At 28.6% G+C, this 26,965-nt stretch overlaps 1 protein-coding gene across 2 annotated transcripts in view; it reads right to left on the bottom strand.

Moving 5' to 3' along the window:
* LOC123293186 (LIM/homeobox protein Lhx9-like) overlaps positions 1 to 26,965 on the bottom strand; it is a 327,991-nt gene that overhangs the window by 130,211 nt on the left and 170,815 nt on the right. The window contains exon 1 of one of the 2 annotated variants that reach the window (XM_044873919.1): positions 3,715 to 3,750. The exons of the other annotated variant lie outside the window; for it this stretch is intronic. Within the exon in view, the coding sequence (XP_044729854.1) occupies positions 3,715 to 3,717 (3 nt within the window). The 5' untranslated portion in view covers positions 3,718 to 3,750. Of the gene's footprint in view, positions 1 to 3,714; positions 3,751 to 26,965 lie in introns of those variants that run through there. 2 annotated transcript variants of the gene reach the window in all.

Below are 26,965 nucleotides of genomic sequence, written 5' to 3'. Positions count from 1 at the left end.
TGACTCAGCAAGTTATAATTGTCGAGCTTTCGTTGCCGGGCTACATCTAGGGCATCCGGGGCATGCTCAAAGAGAACCGTACGCCGGATACTTGCTCCAAAAACATCAATCATAAAATGTAGTAAGATGAAAAATATTGTAGAACATCAGGAAGAGAACGAAATGATCCAATTTTTTGGCGCAACGATCAGATTCCATTTCGAAGGTGGTGAAATTAATTTCGATACCTTCTACACTTACTAATTTTCTCGAATTGTATCATCATAAAATTAGAATTCATTTTTCTCATTGCATTTTTCATAAGTTTTAATCGAATTTGCAGTAACAAATAAATTACGAAACTCGATGGGCTTTAGGTAATTTGTTGCTTCCTAATACTAACTTTGTATTTGTATGTTGAAGAGAGGAGTAAATTTGAAGAAGGAAGGGTATATGTTTGTCTTTTTCGAAAAATTTTTAATCATCATTTTTAGGTTTAGGCAGGTAAAAAGCGAATAACGGCTCATGTATGAGATCCTCACAAAGACCCAGGCCAAGAATCAGACATTCTGTCTCTGTGTAATATCAAGATCAAGAAAACTTACATAGATACCACAGTAATGGTCATCATGAAACCCAATATTCTTAAAATTCAGTTTCACCTTTAATATTTCATAATCTCCCTATACATACATAAAATATAATAATAACACTTTTGTATTTATATATGTTGAGTTTGAGTTTGAATTGTGTTGAGGTGTGAGTGAATAAGACCCGCGTAAATGTAATTAACATGTCTTCGCGATGTCGCTTTTATATTTTAATTAATCTAAAAATAAATTACATTATATTATTTCTTGAATTATACAGAGTGATTCAGAATATTACGACACTATTTAAAAAAAAAAAAACTCCCGAAATTGTCGTTTATAACCTATACCGTTACGATGATTTTTATTTTATCATTGCTTTAATGATCGATCAAACAAGTTATTCATAAATGTTACTAGTACTTCGTGTACGAGAATACACGAATATTTTTGAATAAATTTGTCCACGTTTAGCTTATTTTCGTGTGAAGTCGGGAAGAAAAGTGGCAGACTAGAGCCCGAAAACTGTATTCCAAAAAAATTAAATAGATATCCTTATGCTCTAATGTCTCCAACTATTTTGATATTAAGGAGATGTGATTAAAGGATTGGATAAGGTTGGGGATTTAAATAAAATTTTATAAATACATTTTTTGATTAACAAGGATTCCAAAAATCACAAAACATTCCTAGGTCACGGGGCTTTTTAATATTATTTTATCGTTCAATGTTGGATGAAAAAATGGATGAATCATATAGGTGATCCTTTTCAATTGAATATTTCTTTATAAAAAAATCTAGAGAGTGTGATAAAAAACTATCTAAAATATTTAGACAATCTGGTAGTTTATAATAATATCATAAAAATAAAAGATTGTCGATAATATAAAAAAATAGTTTTAATTTAATTATTACAATTCGAGGATACATTATTTGATGAACAGAGACAGCTATAGTTAAAGTATTGATCATTGAAGAGCGATATCTATATTGTCAAATCTATAAGCATCACTTGCACACAATTATTATATGTTTTTGTAGTTGCGTGGTATTGTGAAGCCAAAAATAACTCATTACTTGTTTACAAAGCGTGTATTTGGTTTATATTTATGTACCGTGCAATAAACACAAAACTTTTTTACAATACTGTAGGTTTACAATCACCTTAAGAACATGCTCCTAAGATAGTGCCGTAAAATTCTGAAACACTCTGTTTATACATAGAAACACAAGTAATGTATAAGGATTTTTGTTCTTTATTTACCCTATGTTTAAGTGGTATATTTTGTCTTTGTATTTGTTTTATTATAATGTTAGTTGGGTATTATTGTTTTATGTAATGCTGTTTCATTTTACTTCATAATAAGAATAAATATTATGTCTACAGTTGTTTATCATTTTTTTTACTTCACTTCTAACTTTAAACAATAATTATTAATAAATTTTAATTACTGTGAGTGTGTTATGATGACGTATTTTAAATTAATCCCTACTAATAAATAATATCAGTTAATTTATAGGTCTTGGGCCAAACCTAGTATTTACCTTGGTCGGGGATTTATTTTTCAAGAGGCCTTGAAAGTTTTTAACCCCTCAGCAATCGGGTGTTTTAACTCATCAACTCTGCTCTGATCTTGAGAAAAGCCATCACATCTTTTGCGTATGCGCATCGATAATTTAAATACAATTTTCTCATATAAATCATGCTTTAAATATCAAATATTATTTAACTATGAAATAATAGGACTTTGCCCTTATGTCGATTTCAATGTATCTTTCATTAAAATTTGAAATGTGCAAGAATAGATAACAAGATCTGAATTCGAAATTAAACTAAAGGTATAAACAATAAAAGATTATATGAACCACCTTATATGGAAATCGATCCTTAAAGTAACAAACTCCAAAAAAGAAACATCGAAATTTTACTTCATTATCAGCTCACGGTCTATAAAAACAATAACCTAGTTTCAAAATAAAATAATAACATATTCAAAGTTTAATTTACTTAAAAAGCTCTTTATATCTAGACAAGGTGTCCTAAAAGAATGCAAATCCCTAAAGATCTCGCAGAGTCAGCGGGGAAAAAAAGGATTGTCGAGGATGGTTCCTCTTTCCTTAATGTTTTCTATGGAATAAGGCCGTTGACCTTAGAATGACCTTGAAGATAATAGTCAAGATCATATTTTTGCGTATAATTTTCCACTCAAATCTGAAAAAAAGTGAGCGTTCCTATTTGAAAAGTCGATTTTTGGTTCGCTATAGTTTTGAGGATATGTTCAAAGTAAAATTCAAGATCATCATTGGATTTCCCGTCAAAACGAACTTTTGGGATATCATGTATATTTCTATAAGTTTATACATATAACTAATATTATTTATATAAAGAAAAATTACAATCACAAACATTAAACAGACAATATACCTTATATACAGTGTTATCATTATTATTAATATTGAATATTAAAAATTTTCATTATATTAAAATATGGAATGATTTAATATGCTTTGTAAAAAATATTTCATAGGAATAGCAAGCCAATGGAGAAGTGAGGACACAATTTCGTCATGCAATATAGTGTTGTTAAATGTTTAATAAACGATATTAAACATTGAGGTTAGCACGCATGTGATTTACAACTCGAATGCAACTTTTGGTTGGAGACCAGTTGATTCAACATCACAATCGTATGTGTAAAGTCTTAGGGTCTCTTCAAATGGATGCAGTTTTAGGCTATTTGTTCGACGAAATCTGCTTTGATTAAATTTTCCTTGGAAAATTAGTGGTAAATAAAAGTGTGCTGAAGGCATAAATGTTTTGTTTTGCTAAACGAAACGACTATCGGTTGCTGACTTCTAGTTTGATATGTTTATGCGTAAAATGATGAAACCAGTTCGGAAACTAGTTCTTCGCTTATCTGAGTATCAATTTTCATTAATTACAAACCTTGTCCCATGTTGTACAAAGTAAGATGCTTATATGGTGGTAAGTAAAAGAAGAGAAAAAATGAAATCGATAACCAACTTTTGGGTTTGATTCAAGTTTCTTTAAAATCACATTTGATTGTATTTAAAAAAAAGTTATGAAAAATAATCCATTTTTCAAAAAATGGTATAATTGAATTGTATTGATTTGCTTACATACCATCGAAAATTGAAGATGTGATCTTACCTAGAACAAATAGGAAAAAGAAAATTAATGTTTTAGTTTGAAATGATTTTTTAAGAATTAAAATAAACTAAAAAACGTTACTATATTCTAAATATTCTCGCATCATCCGAATTTTGCGTGTAAATTTTATCTCTGTATCGATTTTCCGTATTTTTCCGCAAGCCTAAACCATTATTTTCGTCATTAAATTATATTTCTTCTGATACCAATTTCGATTCATTAAAAAATCGGTGTAGTTACCTGTATTAACTGTTAACCAATCGAAATTAGTATCAAATGAAAGATAATTTAATAACGAAAATAATGATATACGCTTACCTTAAAAAAACCTTTCATGGAAAAATTGAAAAAGAATTAATTTAATTAAAAATAGCCATGATCAGTAGGAAAAAATATGATAGAATTATTTAAAAATCAATAAAATTTCATAAAAAATATGTCTCATCTGGTGAACAGATAGGTGAAGATCGACCATATACTGTCTCTTAGATCAATCGAATTTTAAAGGCATTGACACAATAACTCAAATTCGGAAACGACTGTCTAATACTATACCATCAACCGAAGGGTATTTTATTAAAAGTTAGAAACCCAAAATTTCTATAATAATTTTACTTTCTAGTACCTAAATATAATAATACCAAAAATATCGAATATATCAGCTTGTATCAATGATACAAAAAGCATGTGAGTCGAAGTTGCAATATAATGTCTTCAACATCCCTAGATAAAATAGAATGTAACTTTAATTAAAGGAAGCACTTAATGTTGATATGTTTTATATATTGGCTGGTCATTTATTTATTTATTTATTTATTCATTCATCCATTTTTTTACTCACATTTTCCCCGAAATGTAGACTGTTCTGCATTGAAGGTTTTATAGCCACCAGAATACGATTTATGGGTGTTATTTTAAACTACCTTTGGACACTTGGTTTGCCCAAATGAGTTAAGCAAAAAAAAAATTTACAAAAGTGACGGCAGACGTCAGCAATTTGGATGGGATTCTCGGGGAGAATTCCGCTTTTTTCAAAGTTTTTAGGCATTTTGATAAGAAAGTGCCTTTCCAGGTTTTCAATTCTTCAGAACCTTTACTTTATTTTTTGTGTCAAAATATCATGGATTTTCATGGTTTTTAAAGTTTTGCGCCCAACAAAACCTCGCTCAAACTGAGCAAAGATGATGGAAACTTATATAATAATGGAGCTTAAGTTATAGGAGTGATTTTTGGTAGTTTCTGCACATCCCTCTTAAATTTCATATAATTTATTCAAAAACAAAGAGATATTATTTCATTGTTGATTTTTTTTAAATAAATTAGAAATAATTTGATTTTTAGTGCAAGTTGTAAAATTTTTTGAATTTACTGTTCAGTTGTTTGTTTGTTTTAAATAACATTCAATCTCATTCAAAAATAAAATATTGAGAAGGTAAATTTTGAAAAGATGCATGGCCAAATACCTGAGATTCAAACATATTGTACCACTGATCAATCAATATACGGAGAATAGTAGAATGTTTATATTCACTCTAACACGTGATCTTATAAGATGCTAATAAGATATAGTTATAGATATTTCTTTTCGAATTCGACTCTTTAAGCATATCACATATTAACTTTCATTGATATCGGATTCAAATTGAAACAAGACTAAAATAAAATTAATTGAAGCTAAAATTAATTATTAGAAAACATTAGAAGAAAAAAGAAAATAATACTTAATAATAACTGTAAGCTTTATACAAAACAACTTCGCCTGAATATCGACAAAGCACGAAATAGAGTCTAGAACAACACGTCTGTATATATATACAATCCGTTATGCCAATTTGTAAGATGTCATTCATCTACATTTATACAATGTAAATTGATAACATTACATCAGGGAGGAGAAATCATTTTGATGCACAATCGCTACCTGATTCAAGTACAAAAAGTATATTTTGTGTTCAAATGATGGTGCCAAGGCATGACAATCTCTGCAATACGTAGTACAATAATGTCTTGAGATGAAAATTTTAATTAAATTTTTTTTTTTGACATTTTTTATTCTATTTGATTACTTCCATTATAGAGTTTTAATTTTTGCTCTTTTTACGATATTGAAATATTTCCATCCATATAGTTTTCGTTCATGGTTTTCTTAATGCATAGGCACTTGAAGAGAAAAATGGTCAATTTAGCCTACCCAATTACACAGATTGAAACCACATTAAAGTAGGTAACAAATGAATTGGTTGAATGAAAAAGGGCTCCTAAATCATTTTTAAATGCGGCATATTAACCGTCGGAAAAGTATGTTACGCTATGTTTCTTTTAATCGTGTCAGCAACTTATAACATGATAAGTCCCCGGTCTGACACATAAATGGCGTCGCTAGTATTAAATGCATATTATTTTTATATAGTACCAACCTTCAAATGATTCGTGTCAAAATTTGACGTCTGTAAGTCAATTAGTTTGTGAGATAGAGCGTCTTTTGTGAAGCAACTTTTGTTATTGTGAAAAAAATGGAAAAAATGGAATTTCGTGTTTTGATAAAATACTGTTTTCTGAAGGGAAAAAATACAGAGTCCGGAAACTCATTCTCAAGCCAAGTTTTTGCTTCCACTGTATTTTTTCCCTTCAGAAAACAGTATTTTATCAAAACACGAAATTCCTTTTTTTCCATTTTTTTCACAATAACAAAAGTTGCTTCACAAAAGACGCTCTATCTCACAAACTAATTGACTTACAGACGTCAAATTTTGACACGAATCATTTGAAGGTTGGTACTATATAAAAATAATATGCATTTAATACTAGCGACGCCATTTATGTGTCAGACCGGGGACTTATCAGCCAACCTATTATAATATGTGATAATAGGGAACAAAAAGAGGCAGGTCCCTCAGTTGCTGCTTATTTCTTTTACTTCTTACTTTTGAGTAGATCAAAAGCCGTAAGATAAGCAATTCAGTGACCACATTTTTTTAGGCAACCTATTGTAGGGATATTTGTTAACATGTTACATTTCATAAAAAATTACTTACTCATTCGGTAAGCAGATGGGTGAAGGTCGATTATAAGTCGGATCTTACATATCTTTTCATAGAAAATGTAGGTTTTCTACTATTTTGAATGGAAGTAAAACTATACGCGTCTGTTTTAAATACAATATTAATTTTCTTTTAAAATAATAATTTTTTTCTTCATAATAAAACGTATTTTATATATTATTAAATGTCCTAATTTAATTAATTAATGTACTATGTGTGTGTGTTAGTTATTATTATTATTATTCTGATAACAACTAAAAATTAATTAATTTTCTTCTTATATATATATATATATATATATATATATATATATATATATATATATATATATATATATATATATATATATATATATATACCAAGTCAACCAAACATCAGTTTACTATACATACTATGAAATGTGTTTTGTGCACAAAATTTATTAAATCGTATTCTAAAATTTTAAATATGTATAGAAGTACAAGTTGGTCTACCGTGAAATTTGTCTCAGAAACTTAAACGCAAATTTTATTATTCGTTTTATTTAATGTAGAGTTTACGTTTTAATTTTCAAGACGTTGTAACCATAAGCTTATTGATTAATAATTTATTTAATTAATAATATTTAATATAATCTATTCATATAAAATGCCTGAATTTGTCCTGATTGACTGACGGTTCAACGCACAGCCTTATCTGTTGATCGTAGAAACTTGAGGGGTATGTTCTTTGTATGACGTAGGCATCCGATACGAAAAGTTTTTCAGAAATTCTACCACAACGGGGTGAAAAACGAGGACAATATTTGTATGAGACAACGTGATTCTTTGGTCCAATGTACTTCAAAAGCATAAATATTCTTTAACAGAATTGATTGATGTGTTTCGTATAAGTTGTCAAACGGTCACTTGTTGCCTTAGACCACTTGGCCACTTAAGCTCTCACTTCATAAAATCTTGATGGCTGCTAAAAATTGCTGGCACGGCATGAACCAATGGAACATCTATGAATGGTATGCGACAGGATTAAAGCGCTTGCTGAATACTAAATATTGATGGTATAGCATAAAATACTAAATATTGATGGTATAGCATAAAATAATTAATAATTCTACATATTTAATAACAGAAATATGAAGTTATTACACCCGGTATAAAATAATATAATTTCAAATATAATAATAGTAATTATTATGAATATGTTGTATAATTAAAATAGTCAAAGTTGTTTAAATTAACTATTTATTCGCTATTATATTAATTTAAATAAAATGAAAATTTTAATTATATTATTCAATTTAATTAAATTCGTTGTAATCTTTAAATTTTGTTATTACATTTTATAAGTAAGTATGCGTCGATTTTATGTGTATATACATGCTGAATTATTTATCACCCAAATTTATTCAACATTCTTTTCAAGCTTTATTTTTCAAACTGCGAATATATTTTTGTAACATCTGGATGATTAGATATTACAGTCTCAGTCAAGATAATGCATTTTGATGATTGGTTCCAACAATTGCCATTAAATTTAAGAGTTTTAAGACTACGGCTGTTAAAAAGAATGAAAGTAAAACTACACGACTACTATTTGATACCAATTGCAAAAGCATTCCATCATACCAACTTTATCAAAATTTTCTAATTAAGCTTTGGCACGTTCAGCAGTTTTTACGTACAAAAAGAATAACTGTAAATTGTCAATGCAGAAAGCGGAAGGAGAACTAGCGTAACTATCAGAAGGCTTCGAAGCTCGAAGGGTCGCCTAAGCATTGAAAGGAAAGGAGCAGTCAGTTCCCGATGCTTGCAAACCTCGAGACTGCCTCCAATAATTTTTTTATGATGTTAAATGAGCATTTCTAATTTAAGACTTTCAACACATGCGCCAAGCGTCTTTGATGACCATGTGCTATTTTCAACGTTATTTCTGACGATAAAGCATGTTTATGCAGCAGGTTGCACTACAACGATATATCTATGATAAAACTAAACTTTATCGAAAGGTTAAGAATGTTTTTCTAAGCTTGAGTTGGCTTATGGCCTATTACAGAAACTATAATACCTTATTGTGAACTGATATTGATTTTAGTTGCGATAGAAAACAACGCGGCATCAAACTTGGAATTAAGTTATAGACGAATTTTCAAAAACTATCTGTATACTAAATATTATATATTGTCCGTGGCCCTTGTCCAACTATCTACGCCACTGGAGGAGGAGAGGGATAGTGTTCAGATGTCAATCGTTGTGCATTTATCGACGTAACACCCTAACGTAGCACACCCACGTAAAAATCTTTTTCGCATGGTTGTTAAAAATTGAATCGAGATCCTTGCTGTCGTGCTGAGAGCAAATTCAAAATATTTTTATAATTTACTAGATTGATAGCCGCCCACTTCCCTGGGCTTAGTAAAAAGTAAAAAACCACCGCTTTATAGCCTCCATCCTCTCTTGATATACACAGTTTTCAATTTTGTTAAATGTAAAATAGTCATAATTCATTGAGTTTATCAGAATAGTTAGCCATGATTTGTTTGACATTTACTATTTAAAATTTTTACAGAATTCTTTAATTTATGGTTCAAAATGATGCTCATAGATTTGCTCTATCTATAATCGTCATTTTGAACCATAAATTAAAGATTTCTGTAAAAATTAAAAAAGAGGTATATGTCAAATTAAATAAAATTTTTTTATTTTTTTAAATATATCTTTATAAATTATAGTTCATGTGCTATTCGGATATATCAGCTATACTGTTGTACAGTTTCCTTAAAAACCATTTCCTAGTTTTAGCGTGAAAGCGTAACAAACAAACAAACAAACAAACATGCTTACTTTCCCATTTATAATATATAGGGATAAAACTAAAAACTTCAACTGGTATTGGAACAATGTTTATGTCATGGAATTCCATTCAAACATTGGACAACGAAAGCAAAAACCGTAATTAAAATGTTTTCTTTTATCAAAAAATACATAATAAGAATTAATGGAATCTTTTCTAAACTAAAATACCAATCAGTTGTTTCATTATTTTAAAATAATTTTTATTTAAAGAAAGAGTAATGTCATTAAAATTAATTGGCAACTTAAATTATTTAAAATGGTATATAAACATCTTTTTGATCTGAATTCATGAGTAGTAGTAATACAATAGGTAAAAAGGTTAATTAAAACTATTTTAAAATATAAAATGTGTAATGGTACGAGAGATGGCAGCGTTTATGAGACTTTATTTTAAGATAGTTGAATTTTAAATACTTTTTTCTTGTTGAACCTACTAAGGGATCAAATAAGTTTTGAATCTGAGAACGGTTATGTTAACTAACGTTGCATACGTGCTAGCGAAGCAATTGGATTTCAGTCTTGCAAATGAAAATTACTTGCCGAATCGTAAAACGAAATATACTTACCTCTCTTGCTTTTAACTCTTAGTGTTTGCTTATATGATTGTCGGTCGAAAAAAATTTGCATCGATTTTTAACCCTTTCCCCGTGAGGCAGTATTGAATAGGGCTGTCTACCAGAAGTATACGGCATTGACTCGCCCGAAACAATTATTAATATTGTTATACTATTCCCTCAATTGTCAAGTCATACTTCAGCCATCTTGAAATCAACTTTATCGTGACGTTGCTAGTTCATATACCGTAATTAAAATCAACTTAATTTTGAACACGTCATACAATATTAATTTTCAATGAATTTAAATGCTATTTTTAAATAAGCCAATTAAGAATGAATGATTTTATAATTGGAAAAAAATGTTATTGTACTTTAATATTGCAAGGTATACAAGGAAAGTCAAATTGTTTCGATGTAATATTATTCATTTTTTGGCAGTAAAAATTTTCATCTTTTGGTTACTTCATTCTGATTTTAAGAAACTTTTACGCAAATCGCAAGGAAATCATAATAATTTCATGAACTTCAAACCGAAAACGAATTTAAAACCGTATCCAGCTTTTGATCCTTTTGATGAGGTAGTAGGCGGGTAAACATCAGTGATTTTTTGTCCTTGAGGTGGCAAATTAGAAATTTTTTGCCTAAAAATTGCATAAATTCAACAGTTTTTCTGCATAAAAGCATACTTATCGAATAAAATCCATGAAAGATCCACTTTCAGGAGAGGGAAGGTACGACTGACATCTCTGACATACTTCTGTATTTACAACAGAATCAGTACATGATATTACGATCGAGTACATTATTAGAAACTACGCTCTGCTTACAGAATTTTTTAAACAAAATTATTATAGTGGAGATCGTTTATGACTGAACGCAACCACAGGAGGCGTTGAAACTCGTATACTCTTTTATTACATTGCCAGTAATGGCAGCCTTCTCTTCTATCTCATACTCTTTGGTCTAGAGTTAAAGAATAAAGGTAAGGTTAAGATAGAGTAGCTGTCCTGCGGTAAGACATACTTAGACCATAGGACCGTTGTGATACCGAAAAAGGGTTGGCCCATTTTCGGTACCACACCATGAACCATTTGAAGCAGTTCAAGAACAACAGGAGTGCTTAGACGTCAACGAAATTTAGGTGGGAGAGAAAGTCAAAGGGAGGCAGCCTCGATCAAGTCCATTTTTTCATGATAAGAGCTGAACAGAGACAGAGAAAATGAGACATTGTCTCCTTTTCCCCTACACTTTGACAGCTCCTGCAATAGTCGTGATACTCTGTCAGGACCAGGCGTTCAGTATGCTTGCCGCCCAGCCAGTGTTCTGTAATAACCGCAACAACTTTACTAATAGAGGCCCTTGGAAGCGATATCAGATCTTCGGAGCCCCTACAATTGTACTCAAATCATATTTTAAAAAAAAAACAAAAAAACAACAACAATTTAAATATGTGAATTTTTTAATTAAGTTATTCGATTAAATTTTTTCAAAAACAATTATTTCATATTCTTCGTTTGTAATATTAAACGTTTCTTTTGAAAAAAAAAAAAATAGCAAAGAAAAACAACTTCAATGTATTGTAAATAAAATTGCAAAAGAAAAAAATTAAACTAAAATAAACAACCCAGAATAAAAGTTATATGATGATGATGATTAGTATTATAAACAATTTTACTTGAGTCACTTTTAATTAAAGTTTTATGTTTGTAAAGAATCAGTTTTAATTAGTCATTATTACATAAAGATATTGAGTGTTAATTTGTTACTGTAATTAATTAAGATTATAATTAGATGTATGTATGTATGTATAAAACTATGTTATGTATATACAGGGTTGTTCAATAAGATATTAACAAGAGTTTTATAAAAACAGATGTTACCATATACAGTAAAGAAACACATTGTACAAAAATAAGTGACCACTTGAATGAGGGAGACGCGTATTTTATGAACATAAAATAATAATAATACTATAAAGTATAATAAATTTTATTAAAATCATATATTTACTCTTGTATTATTACGTTATTAAAGTATAAGTCCTACCACACTTTAAGTGGTAATAAAATTTCTATATACGAGGCAACATCTTATTGAACAATCCTGTATTTTATATCTATAGTGTATATGTAGTTTATAGAGAGTATTTGTTTTCATCTTATATGAGTTGAAAGAATTTTAATGAGAATATATGGTGTTCTATGTTTAATTGGCAAAAGTAATTACGTACTTATTAAAGCCGGGATACAATCCACCAGACTTACTGTGTTTTAATAACAAAGAACTCGAAAAATATACAAATCAAGTTCGTTTAACAATTATAGATGAGTATTTTTGAGATATCTCAAGAATCGTTCTGAAATAAAAACTGCGTGCAGGATTTATCAACAAATTTTCATCAAATACAGAAACAAAAAATTTTTTTAAAGTGAAACTTTTTATGGGACGTTTTGTCTCTTTCTTATTACCATTTACTCCAGCAGAGTGAGAGAGGCCGTGGAACTTGATAACTGTACATATACCATTTATTTATTAAACAAGGATAGTTCAAACCTACTTACATTTAAATCTTATATGTCGATCTTTATTTATTAAATGTTATTAAAGTACATATACCATTTATAAAGTACTGTACATATACCATTTATTTATTAAACAAGGATAGTTCAAACCTACTTACATTTAAATCTTATATGTCGATCTTTATTTATTAAATGTTATTAAAGTACATATACCATTTATAAAGTACTGTACATATACCATTTATTTATTAAACAAGGATAGTTCAAACCTACTTACATTTAAATCTTATATGTCGATCTTTATTTATTAAATGTTATTAAAGTGAAACTTTTTATGGGACACTAGCGTTTTTATTAAACAAGGATAGTTCAAACCTACTTACATTTAAATCTTATATGTCGATCTTTATTTATTTATTAAATGTTATCTGTATATATTGTTTTCTGTATATTGTTTTTATTCTCTATTATTTGTTGTTATCTGTATATCTATTATTTGTTGTTATCTGTATATTGTTTTTATTCTCAGTTATTGTCAATGAAGATACAAAAAATGTATGCGTCAGTCCAAAACTAACAGCGTCAAAAGTGAAACTTTTTATGTAATTCAAAAACTGTCAATGAGTGTACAAAAAAATACATTGCAGCAAAGAAAAATTGACTGGAAATTATAATAAAAATGATTTATAATAAAAATCAAGAAAAATCTACAGACTATCCCGAATTAATTACTACGGAAGTTTCACTTGTACGTATATGTATATAGTTTTATGTATATGTAAATAATAGTACGTACGAGTGAAACTTCCGTAGTAATTAATCCGCAGTAATTAATTAAGACTTATATTGCCCAGTCCACACTCTCGCTAGGTAGAACGAAGTTGGTTGACCTGCTCTCGCTTTGACCTGCCTAATTTGTATGAATAAAAATTTTTCGTACTCGAATTGAAGGAAACATGAGGTATCAACGCGACTATCATCTCCAGATTCTCGTGATTACTTGCAACGTGAGCAATCGCAAAGAGAGCTACAGCAACAGCTCTTACAACTTTAATGACAGCCATAGCAATGAAATATTTGCGAAGTAAGACGAGTGATTTACTTTGACTGACTTTGGTGTGCATACTCAGTAAAGATATCCCGCGAGAGCGTATATGGAAGGTAAGTAATTTCTTTCTAGTTTCTAAAGAGCATCTTAAGGATTTACAATCAGCAACCTTCGAAAAACGATGAAACATCTGGTAAAAAAAACTCGACTTCAATTATTATATTACTTTATATAAATAATTGACATTTAAAATATTACTAAATTATTGGCGTGATCTCTATGTATATGCACTTAACAAATCCTCTCAAACAAACATGTCATCAATTATATTATTTAAATAAAATAACATAAAGATGAACTTACTCTAATAGACCATTTCCTAAACCGAATAATAGGTCGAGCCGCCACTCATGACAGTTGAGAGAATCGCTCTAAAAATATTTAAAGCCTACCCCGATAATTTTCAATTATGTTTACTTCGAAACATAACGAATAGGGAATATCGATCATTTTTTTCACATTTCTTATCAAAATATGAAAATATGCTAAAAGAGGTGACAAAAAGTGAGATTAAATTTAAAATTGGTCTAGAAATACGGATGAAATAATCTTTTTAAACTAGTAATTATAAAGATATTAAACAGAGAGATCGAGCGTCATTTTGACGTTATAGACTGTGATTGCCATAAGAACTCAATCCTAAATTCTGTTTTGCTAGAAAGAGATGTAAACAAATCTTTGATGACTTTTATCTTGATCATTTTTATAGTTATTCAAAAAAAGAATTTTACTCTGCTGTTTGCTACATGAATGAGCTTTTTTCAAAGCAAAACAACTAATCCATAAAAACCAACTTTTTTTATATTCCCTTTCAAAGTTTCATCTTGATTGAATCATGAGAAAGGGTTAAAAATAGACACAAAATTTTTTCGGCAGACAAGCAGACGCTACGAGCTTAAAGATAGTAAAAAAAAGTCATTGATATTCCCTATTTAACAATTTATTAATTTTATTATCGAAAACAAATGCAAAAAGAATAAATCAGAATTTTTAAATATTTAAGAAAAAGACTCTTTAGAAAAATTCTGGGTCTTTCGGATTTTCTTTTCGATTTTAAATTAAAGTTAAACAACTAACAAATGTGCTATTTATCGTGTATTTTCAGTATTTTATGCATTTAAATGGCGCTCAGATTTAAAGTAAATCCACTTTAAATCAACATGTAACGAAGTTAAATTTAATTAAAATTATCGAAGATGATTAGAAATGTTTTTTAAAGGTAGTCTAAAAATTGATACGTGTGGCTTTCTTTCTGGTAAGAGCCTCGACCCTTTTTCGAGATAGGAACTTGTCTATTACTTAGTTATAGACTCACTCTTACTTAAATCAAGTCAAATACAAATTGTGAATAAATCAATTTTATTATTATTCCGTTCGAATGGTTAAAGTATGTGTTTTAAATACAAAATAAACTATTTAAGTGGACACAACATGATTTTAAAAGTGGTTTGGCTTCACTCATTTGCACCTTATACATACACTTAACTATGGGTCTGGTCCGTCAGTCAGTCGTGTTTTATTATTATATTTATCGCATTTTAAATTGAATGATATTTGTTGGTAACTTAAGTAACGTTTACTTAATAAGTTATTACCGACTGGTCTGAAATTTTTGTTACACTTGATAACTGAATATTCCATCCCCAAATAAAAGGTCTTTCGTTCAACGCTATCATGCAAATACAACGTAAATTTCTTACAAGAGCTGTACGAAAGTTTCGTTTGCTGTTTTTCGTACAAGAACGCAAATCTTTTGCGATTTGTGATTTGTCTTAGCAACATGAGACTAAAAGTAGTTTTGCACGAAATATTCCAAAGAGTAGTTTTGTACAAAATATTCCAACGATATGAACATTCATCTAAACCATTTCGAAATCCTGTTTCCAATCATCCTGCAAAAATCGTTTCTCGAAAATCAATGAACTGGGCCGATTTGACCCACGTACATTGATTTTCAGGAAACGATACTGCATGCCACATGATGTCGATTACAACTGATTCGGTGTAATCGAAATTGTAAATACTTTTCTTTAAGTTCTAGTTTTTTTTTGTAATTTAGAGTTAATTGTTGAAATAACATGTATAGACAGTGTTGCTTACGGGATCGTTTGTTTTTTAAACAACGCTAAATAGCGTTCTCACGTGTATACAATGATGTTTACAAAAAAATGTTTCTAACAAAAGTTGTTTATTTTTTTATAAGGAACATTTTTTACATTTAAACATTTGTTCCATCTCTAACGGTTTAAAAGATGGGTCCTACGGATCTAAGACCCAATTGACGTATGTTGTTCATTTACGAACTCGACCTCACTTTTTATGTCTTAAGCACGTTGTAAAAATTTGAGCTTTATATCTTTTTTCATTTTTGAGTTATCGTGTTGACAGAGAGACGGGCAGACAACCGAAAATGGACTTATTAGGTCATTTTTTGAACACCTAAGCCAAAATTTTACTCGTAGAATCAATATTTTTAAGCGTTACAAACTTGGGACTAAACTTAATATACTATGATATATTTCATATATACATGGTATAAAAAAAAATCGTAAAAACTAACAAAATCTTTAACAAATTCCTTTAATTGGCTTTGACCAATTTTCCTTTCAATAATTACTAATTCAGCTATTTCGGTCGTTTGTGAAACGACCAACGTAGGGCAGTTTCTTTCGACCATATGGTAAGAAATAATTTAATACACTTGACAAAACAACCAACCACACATGCACTTAAAATATATAAGTAAATTTATTTTTATTTAACTAAGTATGTGTATGTTTGTCTGTTTGTCTCGTTGTCTGATATGTAGATGTACACTAACTAACTCTTGTCTATAATGTTTATAATTATATGTAAGAGTTGATTGACAGAGGACATCATGTATCAAATGTCTCAAACAAATGAGATTCTTCAAGTGTGGTGTCTTATAAATTTAAACAACCAATATATTATTTACATTTTATGTTTTTAAGTGTTTATATTGTATATATACTTTAAATCTAACATAACAAGATCAACAATGTATTTCAAAAATTTTTATTCAAAAACAATCTGTGCGATCAGTTACGAATGTCTATAAATATCCTCATGCAATTTAGAAATTATTATCTGAAAGGATATTATATTATTTGCTAGAGTGATACCCACCCACTTCGCTGGGTTTAAAAGTAAAGATTGATAAAGATTGCTCTCGCTTATCCCCTTTCTATAACACTCGAAATTTTGATGGCCGTGAAATATTTTATATTCACTATTTTTACAGAAATCTGTAATTTATGGTAATGTCAAATGACTACTTTTACAAAAATCTATAATTTATGGTAATGTCAAATTAAATTATTTTTAATTTTTTTTTTAGTTTTTATTAGTATATCTTTATAAATTATATCTCATGTGTTATTCTGAAGTATGAGCTATATTACTGTACAGTTTCATTAAAAACCATTTGCTAGTTTTAGCGTGAAAGCGTAACAAACAAACAAACAAACATGCTTACTTTCGCATTTAAAATATATAGGGATAGGGATAGGGAAGAAATAGAGATAGAGGTAGAGATATAGATAGAGAAAGAGATATTGTATCGATGATAGTTTTCGTAAAAATCAATAATAATAAATTGTCAAGAGTACAACTTGCATTATTACAAGCCAATTATACAAAATTAATTTTATTTCTATTTATCATTTGAACATGTCTGGCATTTCCAGACTCATCTGTGACTGTTTATTTACGACGATAATGTTTAAGCACGCAAAATTTTATTACAAAAAATGTATTTTCTATTGATTTTTTGAATTTTTAGCGAATTTTTTGAATTTTTAGCGAAGTACAAAATTTGCAATGCGAAAAGTACAAAATTTTGAATTTTTTCAATAAAATTTTTTTTTTTTTTGTTTTCTTGATCAGTTTTAAGCCAAAAAGTACTCTAGACGCTTTTCGACTTTTCGACTAGAAATAAAAACTCAAATGAAAAATTAAAAATGCAAATTCGATTTTAAGAAAAATGTGTTCTTTTTTCAATCTCTGAGAGAATTCGCTATGAATTTTATTTATAAAAAAGTCAACAAAAAAATATTTTTGTAATAGACTGGCGATAGATATAGGTTTCATTAAATCATTTTCATGTTTACGTTTCGACAGTCTGGTAAGGAATATGACAAAAATAAGATAAGGTTTGTTCATGCTCAAATTTTGCAACAGAATTTGAAAACCGTTATCCTCAACCAATTACTTTGAAATATTGCATACGTTTTGTTTCGCTAATAATGCATGATTAGCTAAGTGATGTCATTCTAAATCCAATATGACGGATCCCCCAAGATGGCGGATTAGTTATTCTTGAGACACTTCCATGATATGGATATTATATGAAAAAGTTTGTTCAGAAGAATACGAATAATATATTTAAATTGGATGAAAATACTCTTTTATGATAGACAAAACCTGATTTGCCTTCACTTCCACCAAATTTGATATACACATCGTTTTAGAGGCGTTGAATTTAAAATATCAAGGATGATTTGAAGAACCTCGAGCTTTTAAAAATAGCCATGTATGAGTGACTTATAGTCACAAGTCAGTTAATAATAATTGTCCATTTTGAAAATTAAATTTTTTTCGAAAAATTAATCAAAAGTGGATCATAAAAACTTCAGAGTGAGAAGCGGAATTAATTTTATTGTTTAAATTTAATCAACATAAAACTGGCGGTAAAATTATGAAGGATCACCTTGATTTCAATTTGTATTTGTACGACGTATGTTACAAAATCACAGTAAAATTTAATTTTTTTTAATATAGTTTTTAAATTGAATTTTTTTAATTAATTAAACTTTTCATTGATTATAAACAAATGAAAAAAAAAACATGAAAATGAAAAATTACAAGTTTCTTTTCAATATTAAAATGATAAAATTAAAACGAGCGCCATATTTTGAAACTGAAAGTATTATATTGGATAAATGAATTTTATTTAAAGATATTGCTGATACATTCATTGATTCTTTTTTAACTACGTTCCTTCGTTCGGCGGATGGGGACAAGGCAAAAATTAGCGTCTGACCGACATATTTTTTATAGTTATAATATCTTGAAATATATATAGTATTCTCAATGAAGCCGTGGTATTGTGGTTACAGTGTCCGTGTTATATACAGAAGGTAGGCAGATCAAAAACCGCCGATGTTTAAATATTTTTTTAAATTATTAACAATCAAATTTTTTTTAAAATTAAAAATACATAAATTATGTAAAAAAGAACATAGTTCGTAACGGGTCTCATGACAACTTTCGCTCCTTTCGAAAAATCTATTATCGGATTCTCAAATAAGTTTTAAGCTTACCAGGCTAATTTCTTTACTGTAAGGGAGAAATTTTTAAACCTGACTTTAACAAAAAAGTGGAAGGCTTCAAATACGACGCCTGAGTCTAGATCTAAATGATCATCAAAAAGTTTTATGATTATGTCACAAGTTCCTCTTACGTACCTACAGATCAATAAACAGGTTCGTATTTTATTTTTCATTTAATAAGTAAACTTGCTTTAGTTCGACTCACTAAGCAAAATAAATGGAAAGCATTTAGTAATTATAATGAGTATAATAAATCATTGTATAAAATCAGTGATGTTTATATTTATTCATACATATATAAAAAAAATTTTGGGATATGGACCAAAAGATCTATAATTTTAATTAAAATTTACAATATCTAAGATTCTATGGAAGGTTTTGATAGATAAAAGCGAAGAAATACTGCAACAGACAACATTAGGGTTTTATAAGAAAACAGTAGCAAATTTTCTCAATTGTTTCTTCTAATCAAAAATATCAGAAAACAAGGAAAAACAAATAATTGGCTGAGTTAACTGTTGAAATACCATATACAGACAGTGTTGATTACACTGTCACATTACACATACATACATGTCACACATATATAACTGATATTCCCATATAATACATACTATCAAATTTACCCATAACTTGCACTTTCGCCGGTAAACAGTGATGTTTACGAAAAAATGTTTCAAACAAAAGTTGTTTATTTTTTTATAAGGAACATTTTACATTTAAACTTTTTTTCTATCTCTAACGGTTTACAAGATGGGTCCTACAGACCCAAGATCCAATCCAATTGACCTATGTTGCTCATTTACGAACTGGACCTCACTTTTTACGCCCTTAGCACGCTATAAAAATTTCAACTTGATATCTCTTTTCGTTTTTGAGTTATCTAGATGAAAGACCGACAGGCGATTGACAGATGACAGACAGACAGACAGACAACCAGAAATAGATTAATTAGGTGATTTTATGAACACCTACACCAAAATTTTGTTTATAGCATTAATATTATTAAGCGTTACAAACTTGGGACTGAACTTAGTATACCTTGGTATATTTCGTATACATATTGTATAAAAAGTGATATTAGATCTGCGAATAAATTTAAAGGTCCAAAATTAATAATACAATTTTCCAAACATTTTCTACGCAGTTAATTTAAATTCACCCCCTCTTTTTGTCAAAAATTCAAAAATGAAGAAAAATATCTCAAAACGCAAACTTCTCAATCATTACCTAACAATCAATCTAATATACTCTCTGTAGGTTTCTTTGAGATCCACCAGAGGAAAGTGCGAGATAACAGGCATAAGCGACAGACCCCGGAATTTATTCTAGGGGTCTGTCGCTTTTTGGAGTAGGATCTATCGCTTTTTGGAGGCCCTCAATTGCACTTCAAAAAGAACATTCTCTGCCTCGTATGTTTTCGGTCTTTTTGTGTTTAATGTTTCAGCCTAAATGATTTCTCTTTGCAATTTCTAAAATTGTTATCACATTGCAATAATGTGCAACTTTATGGCTTCAATATGATGTATTTACATTTTTGTACGAATCTTGTATTTTGTTGATACAAACAACAGCTAATATTTTAATATTTTTATATATCTATAATTTTTTTCAATGTGTGTATATTTACTTTAAATTAAAATATGTTTTATGAAATATAGGTAGAGGTATTTTAATTAATTAATGAAAATTTTCTTTTGTCAATAATTATAATTACAAAATATAATATAAATTATTTAATATATAATTCATTTTATTCTTGATGTGGGAATTTCTGTTTATGACTGTTTTTCTGATAACACAATTAACATAATAATATGTATATTATTCATTGAATATTTATTTATTATTTCAACTAATCAGTAAAAAACAAACATAATTTGATCATAGATATATTACGGTCATGTATGGACACATTTGATTGACTTCAGTGCAAAGCTAGAAAATTCATTATCGTATTAAAAGTAACGGTAAATTTATTTTCATTGGCAGACAATTGCCAGAGAGTGGCCATCTACAAGTCCATATTTATAACCAATAGGCTTAATACATAAAAAGAGTGACGGGGAACCGTCTCCTTAAGATAAGGAAAGATACTCCTAATTACAAAAAACCGTAAAAAACATAATATGTATATTGATTCTTGTTTTTGATTTAAACATTTTGATCCAACAAGAGAAATTTAAAAACCCCCAACAAATTTTTTGGTTACAGAACCCTAAGCTCACACTTAAAACATATCTAAGAACATTTTCTATTAAATTATGTTTCCTTCCTTCCTTTCATCCTTAGAGCCTTTCATTTTCTAGTTGTTTCGGGTACGAAACGCTAAACTCGCTCTAGAAACATAGCTAAGAACAATCTCTCAAGTTATATTTGAAACGAAACAAAAACATCAAAATCAGTTCATTTGCTTAGGCGCTAGGATGCCACAGACAGATAGACAGACAGAAACACATAGCGGTCAAACTTATATCACCTCTTTTTTTGGTTCGGGGGTTAAAAATATATATAATGACTAATATCGTTAACAATTTGAGATATCCCAAAACAAATATTTACCGCAGAAACTTGTAACTTGTAAGTTAATCAAATATTAAGAACCTGAAAATAAAAAACTCCTGACCATTTGACGATAACAGCAGTAATTTTCGAAATATATCCAAATTCGCTAAGAAAAAAGATCTATCATGCATTATTTTGCAGGATATCTCAAAAACAGCTTACCCAGTAATTGATTTAACCCGATTTTTGTATTATTTTGGATAAAGTTTTTAAATGGTGTTCATCAAATTCTCGATCATAGTTTGTTTTTTGTCATTTATACGACTTTTTTAAAAGAGATTCTCTCGAACCTTTGTTTTTAAAAGCCTAAATCGCACACGAAGAGCGTCATTCCGGAGCAATTTCAGTCTGTATCTCAGAAACTGACTAATAAAAGAAAGAAACATCTCTGAAACTGACTAATATAACTTTTAAAAGAGATTTTCTTCAAAATCACCCTTATGCTCAGTGTTATTGGACTTTTTAGGGACCAACGCACACACAAACTTTCGACTTGTAGCAGATTAGTTAAAAAATATACGCTACCTTTATATCTAAAATTTCAATTGTGATTTCATTATTAGAGCATAAACTTAATCACAAATAAATTCAATTATTAATTAATAGAAATATCCATATTATTTTTTAATACTCTTTGAAATCAATCAACCATTGCTGACGTAATTTATAATTTTAGTTTGTATTACAAATTAACAACAAATGTTTTTTAATAAATTATAATTAATTATTACTAAACAATTATTGTAATTTTAATAATGTTTAATAATGAAATATAATTAAATTCATTTTTTTAAATAATAACTGTTCAATTTTCATGATGATGATAATAATTTCATTATTTTATAATATGATTTTTTTTAACCCTTCAATGACCAAAATTCTGCCACATCTAGTAGACATTGCCTTTATGCCTAATACTTTATTTATACTTTTCCATTATTTTCTGAAGGCAAAGATTTATTTATTTATTTATTATTTATTTATTTAAAGTCGGTTTTTACGGCGGGGGCTACTATTAACGACTACTATTAACAAAACGAAAGAAAATATTATTGTATAATAAAGATTTACAAAATAGTCTTTTATTGGTAAAAAACAGAATTTTAGGTTTATTACAATGGCGATTAATTAAGGTAAACTTTTCTTGAGACGCGTTGTAATTATTGCATTCGCTGATCACAGTGACATATGTAGTAGCACTAATGAGAGTTTCATTACCTATCTATTTATTTTTGATAACTTTTCTAATAATTTTAGAAAAATTGAGTATTTTTAATTAGCAACGCAAACAGATTTTCTTTCCATTATTTTTTTTATTTCTTACAAATAAAAAAACAGGAAGAAGCAGAATTGTGATGATTGTATAATATCACGAAGCATGTGATCGAAAACCTAAAGCAACATGTGGCATAAGGAGAGAGTGACCTACGAAAATCACTGGCGTTATCATAGAAATATGTGTTTTAATGATCAAATTCCATCGATGGTCGAAAATGGTCATTCTAAAATATTAGGCCAAGGCCTTCTAACTGATATGGAAGAGGAGGTATGTATAGACATTGAGAAAATAATGATATATGCTAAAAATATATGCTAAAATGATTCAATGCAAAGATTTAAGAGAAAGAGGTTAATGGATTTATTATATAAGGCAGCAAAGTTACTCCAGTTTTTGCTACTGATCCACAGACCTTCAACCTTTGCTTGTTTTCTATTTACAGAAATATTTTCAGTCAGTGTTTAAAGACAAAAAAATTTGAAAAAGTCAAATGTTTACAATTTAAACTTAAAACACATCACTTTGTATTATGATGAAAGATATCCATTAGAGGGTTAAAAAAATATCATTTTAATAATTTTATTTACACACAATTTTATGTATGATAAATTTAATAATTATTAATTAAATTTTATTATTTATGCATGAAGTGAGTGGAATATGTATGTGTGTGTATGAGTTGGTACTACAATTTTAATATTTTTAAAATGGGAAAAAATTATATATTTTATATACAAAATTGTTCGTTTTTAATTACAATTGTTGTATAATTCTGAGCCTGAATTCAAACTTATAAATGGAATCTTGGCTAAGCCTCAGCCAAGGTTTTGGTAGCAAGCACATTCATTATCCTTAAAAGAATGAATTAAATTATTGAAGAAGTCGGATCAGGTTGAAATTAAAACTTTTTCTTATTACTTCCTCTCAGGTTGGTGTAAAGACAGGATAACTCAAGCTAGATGTCTGGATCTTTAAACATTATAAAACTTTGTTATCACAAAAATCATAATCGAGCCAGCTATTCAATTATTTTTTTTCAGTTAAACAAGAACGGGAGTAATATTTTTATCATGGAACTAAACTTATAAGTTCTTATCCACTTTTTATTTAACTCAAAGTCCCTCATACACGATTTTTTAATAGCTATATTTACAAATTATACCATATAACATACAAGGGCGAGACTGTACTTACATAACTTGTAAGCCTTATAAAATATATGAAGTAAGAAGAATTTTTATGGACGCTCTCATGTATAAAACAAAAAAGTAATGTTTACCGTGTGTTAGGGTTATGCGTGACTGTGTGTGATTGGTATTGTATGTGTTCAACTTCAAGTGATGAGTACGACGGACTGCATGTATACACTTATGTAATCAATCTTTTTTGTATACACAAGAACGTCCATAAGAACTCTTCGTACTTCATATAACATAAATAGCTAACAATACGGCTTACAAACAGTGTACAAAATAAACTAAAATTTGAAAAAATTTATGTATGGTTTCATAACAGTACTTGCGCAGAGACAACATCCTAGACCGTATATCTAGTGAGCTCAGGCTCTATTCCCGGCCATTGTGAAATCATTTCGTTTCTTTGTTTTAAAAGAACGAAAAAGTTAAGCATCGGTATGGTTCTACACCCATGAACACTATGGGTGGTCTTAGTCCACTTTTTACTTTTATCTTCCTTCACCTTTTTTATTAACATGTGAAAAAATTAACAATAACTTACTAAAATTAAAAACTAAGTAGTCTACTACTAACTAACTAACGTAATTATATTTTTTATAAATTAAATAATAAAATGAAATAAAAAATTATAATTAAATATTTTTATTTAATTAAAATTATATTAAATTATAATTATGTTAGCACACAATAAATGTTTTACATGTTGTTAGTAAAATATTGTTAAATATTACTTATAATTAATTGACGTAAGAAAAACAACAAAGATAATAATATGAGAACGAATATTTTATTTATATATTATTTAAAATTATTATTTTAAAGATTATAAAATTAATTAATTAACATACATGCAGACTTATATTTTTAATATATTTTATAATGTTTAAAATAATATTATTATGAAGGTATGTTTTACTTATTACCTACGAGCCTAATTATGTAGGGCTAGTTTTAGATATTAAGTAAATAACTAGCTCGACCCGTGAGGAATTTCGCTCCTGTAATTACCCTGACCCGTGGCTTAAAATAATTAAATTAAACAACAAATTTCGTTGAAAAGTGGTGAAAAAAGTCAAAAGTCAAAAGAAAGTAAATTAATATTCGAAGAACAAGTATTAAAAATAGTAATTATATGTCTAGAGTATAAGGAAAGCATCTAAAAAACTAACATGTTTGTCTAATAAACTTATTATTTATTATATATTTCCTTCAAATTATTTGTCTAGCGTGTTTTTTTCCTAGGCGGTACATTTTTATACCATTTGGCCAAAACATAGAAAATTTGAAAATGAGGGGTGAATTATGGAATTTGATTAAGGGATAAAGAAGATAAGAGTAGGACAGAAAAAAGTTTCAAGCCTAATAATGTATAAGATATATGGATCGCATGTAACTTGTGCAAATTTAAGAGAGAAGAATTTTAGGCAAAGTAGTAGAAAAAATGACCATTATGATATTAATTAACATGTTCACAAGTTACTAAGAATTTTCAAAACATCTACTCCCAAAAAAGCTGTTTCATACGTCCCTTAATAGGTTTTATTTCCATGTCAATCTCAGTCATTATGATTTTAAAATAAATATACTACCAACTAGAACCATTTCTCGAGTGGTACATGAGTTCACCCATTCTTCGGCAGACACTCATGACCAAACAAAAACAAAAACTTTTATAAAAAGACATTTATGGAAAAAATCCTCAAAGCGTTTTCAAATAGGAAAAAATCATTTGAGGATTACTTATTGGCCTAATGATTGGCCATTGTAAACTCAATAAGAATTCGATCTTAGCAGAATAAAGAACTTGCTTTTTTTAGAAAGTAAACTAGAAATTACAGAGAAAAAATTTAAAAAAAAAAAAACAAACTTTTTAATAGGAAATTGCTTTTTCATGTAATTTTCAATTGAAAATGGTTTCGCTAAACTATAAATTCAAACGCCAGTGACACCAACACATCACTTTTAGAAACGCCACCGCACGGAGAAATGATAAATTAACATAAAGAATGATAAGTGATTTGTTTCTAAACTTGCTTTCAATACATTATAACGTAATTTTCCATAGAAACAAGAAAAATGTGAATTAAGCGTGATTCCAAATTTGTGGCAAAAAAAATTAATGCATGTTCTCTATTTATTTTACCAATATGTATTATTTGTACATAATTTCTGATCGAATAAATTTATTATTATTATTATTATTAATACTAAAGAGAAGGAAACTGGGATTCACATTTTGAGTGAATGTGAAAGTTAATCTCTCAAACGTCTCCATCACTTAGGATGGACTGATCTGCATCCAAGTAAAATAAATGAATTGTCACCCAGAAGTATCCGGAAGTTTATGAAAGTAGTAGGGTGTCTGAACTACTTTTGAAGTAAAGGATTTACAATAGATCAAACTAATCGCAATTAGCCTTTTTCCTCTGAAGATTAAAAAAAGATCCTCTAGATGGCAGGATTTATTTGTACCCCCTAGTGTTGCCATCTAGCGGATCATTTAGCGGATTATTGTATGTTCGGATTTAATGATAATATGATAATGTTTATAATTTGTCTTATGTAGTTAGTTAAAAATTTTTATTAGTACCTATTATTTAAAAAATATAATGCTTTAATTAGCCTTTTTAATCTTCAGAGGAAAAAGGCTATTAGAAAAGATCTTGTAAAACTTTCTCCTAACTCCAATTTATTAGAATACACTATTTAAATTGAACTAATACATGACACATGTGGTCCAGACATATAACATTAAATATAACTAACTACGTATA

The sequence above is a fragment of the Chrysoperla carnea genome, chromosome 2 (assembly GCF_905475395.1).
Source record: "Chrysoperla carnea chromosome 2, inChrCarn1.1, whole genome shotgun sequence".
In the NCBI taxonomy this organism is placed as follows: domain Eukaryota; kingdom Metazoa; phylum Arthropoda; class Insecta; order Neuroptera; family Chrysopidae; genus Chrysoperla; species Chrysoperla carnea.
Note: the sequence above shows the minus strand (reverse complement) of the source record. Positions and strands in the feature narration are given on the sequence as shown.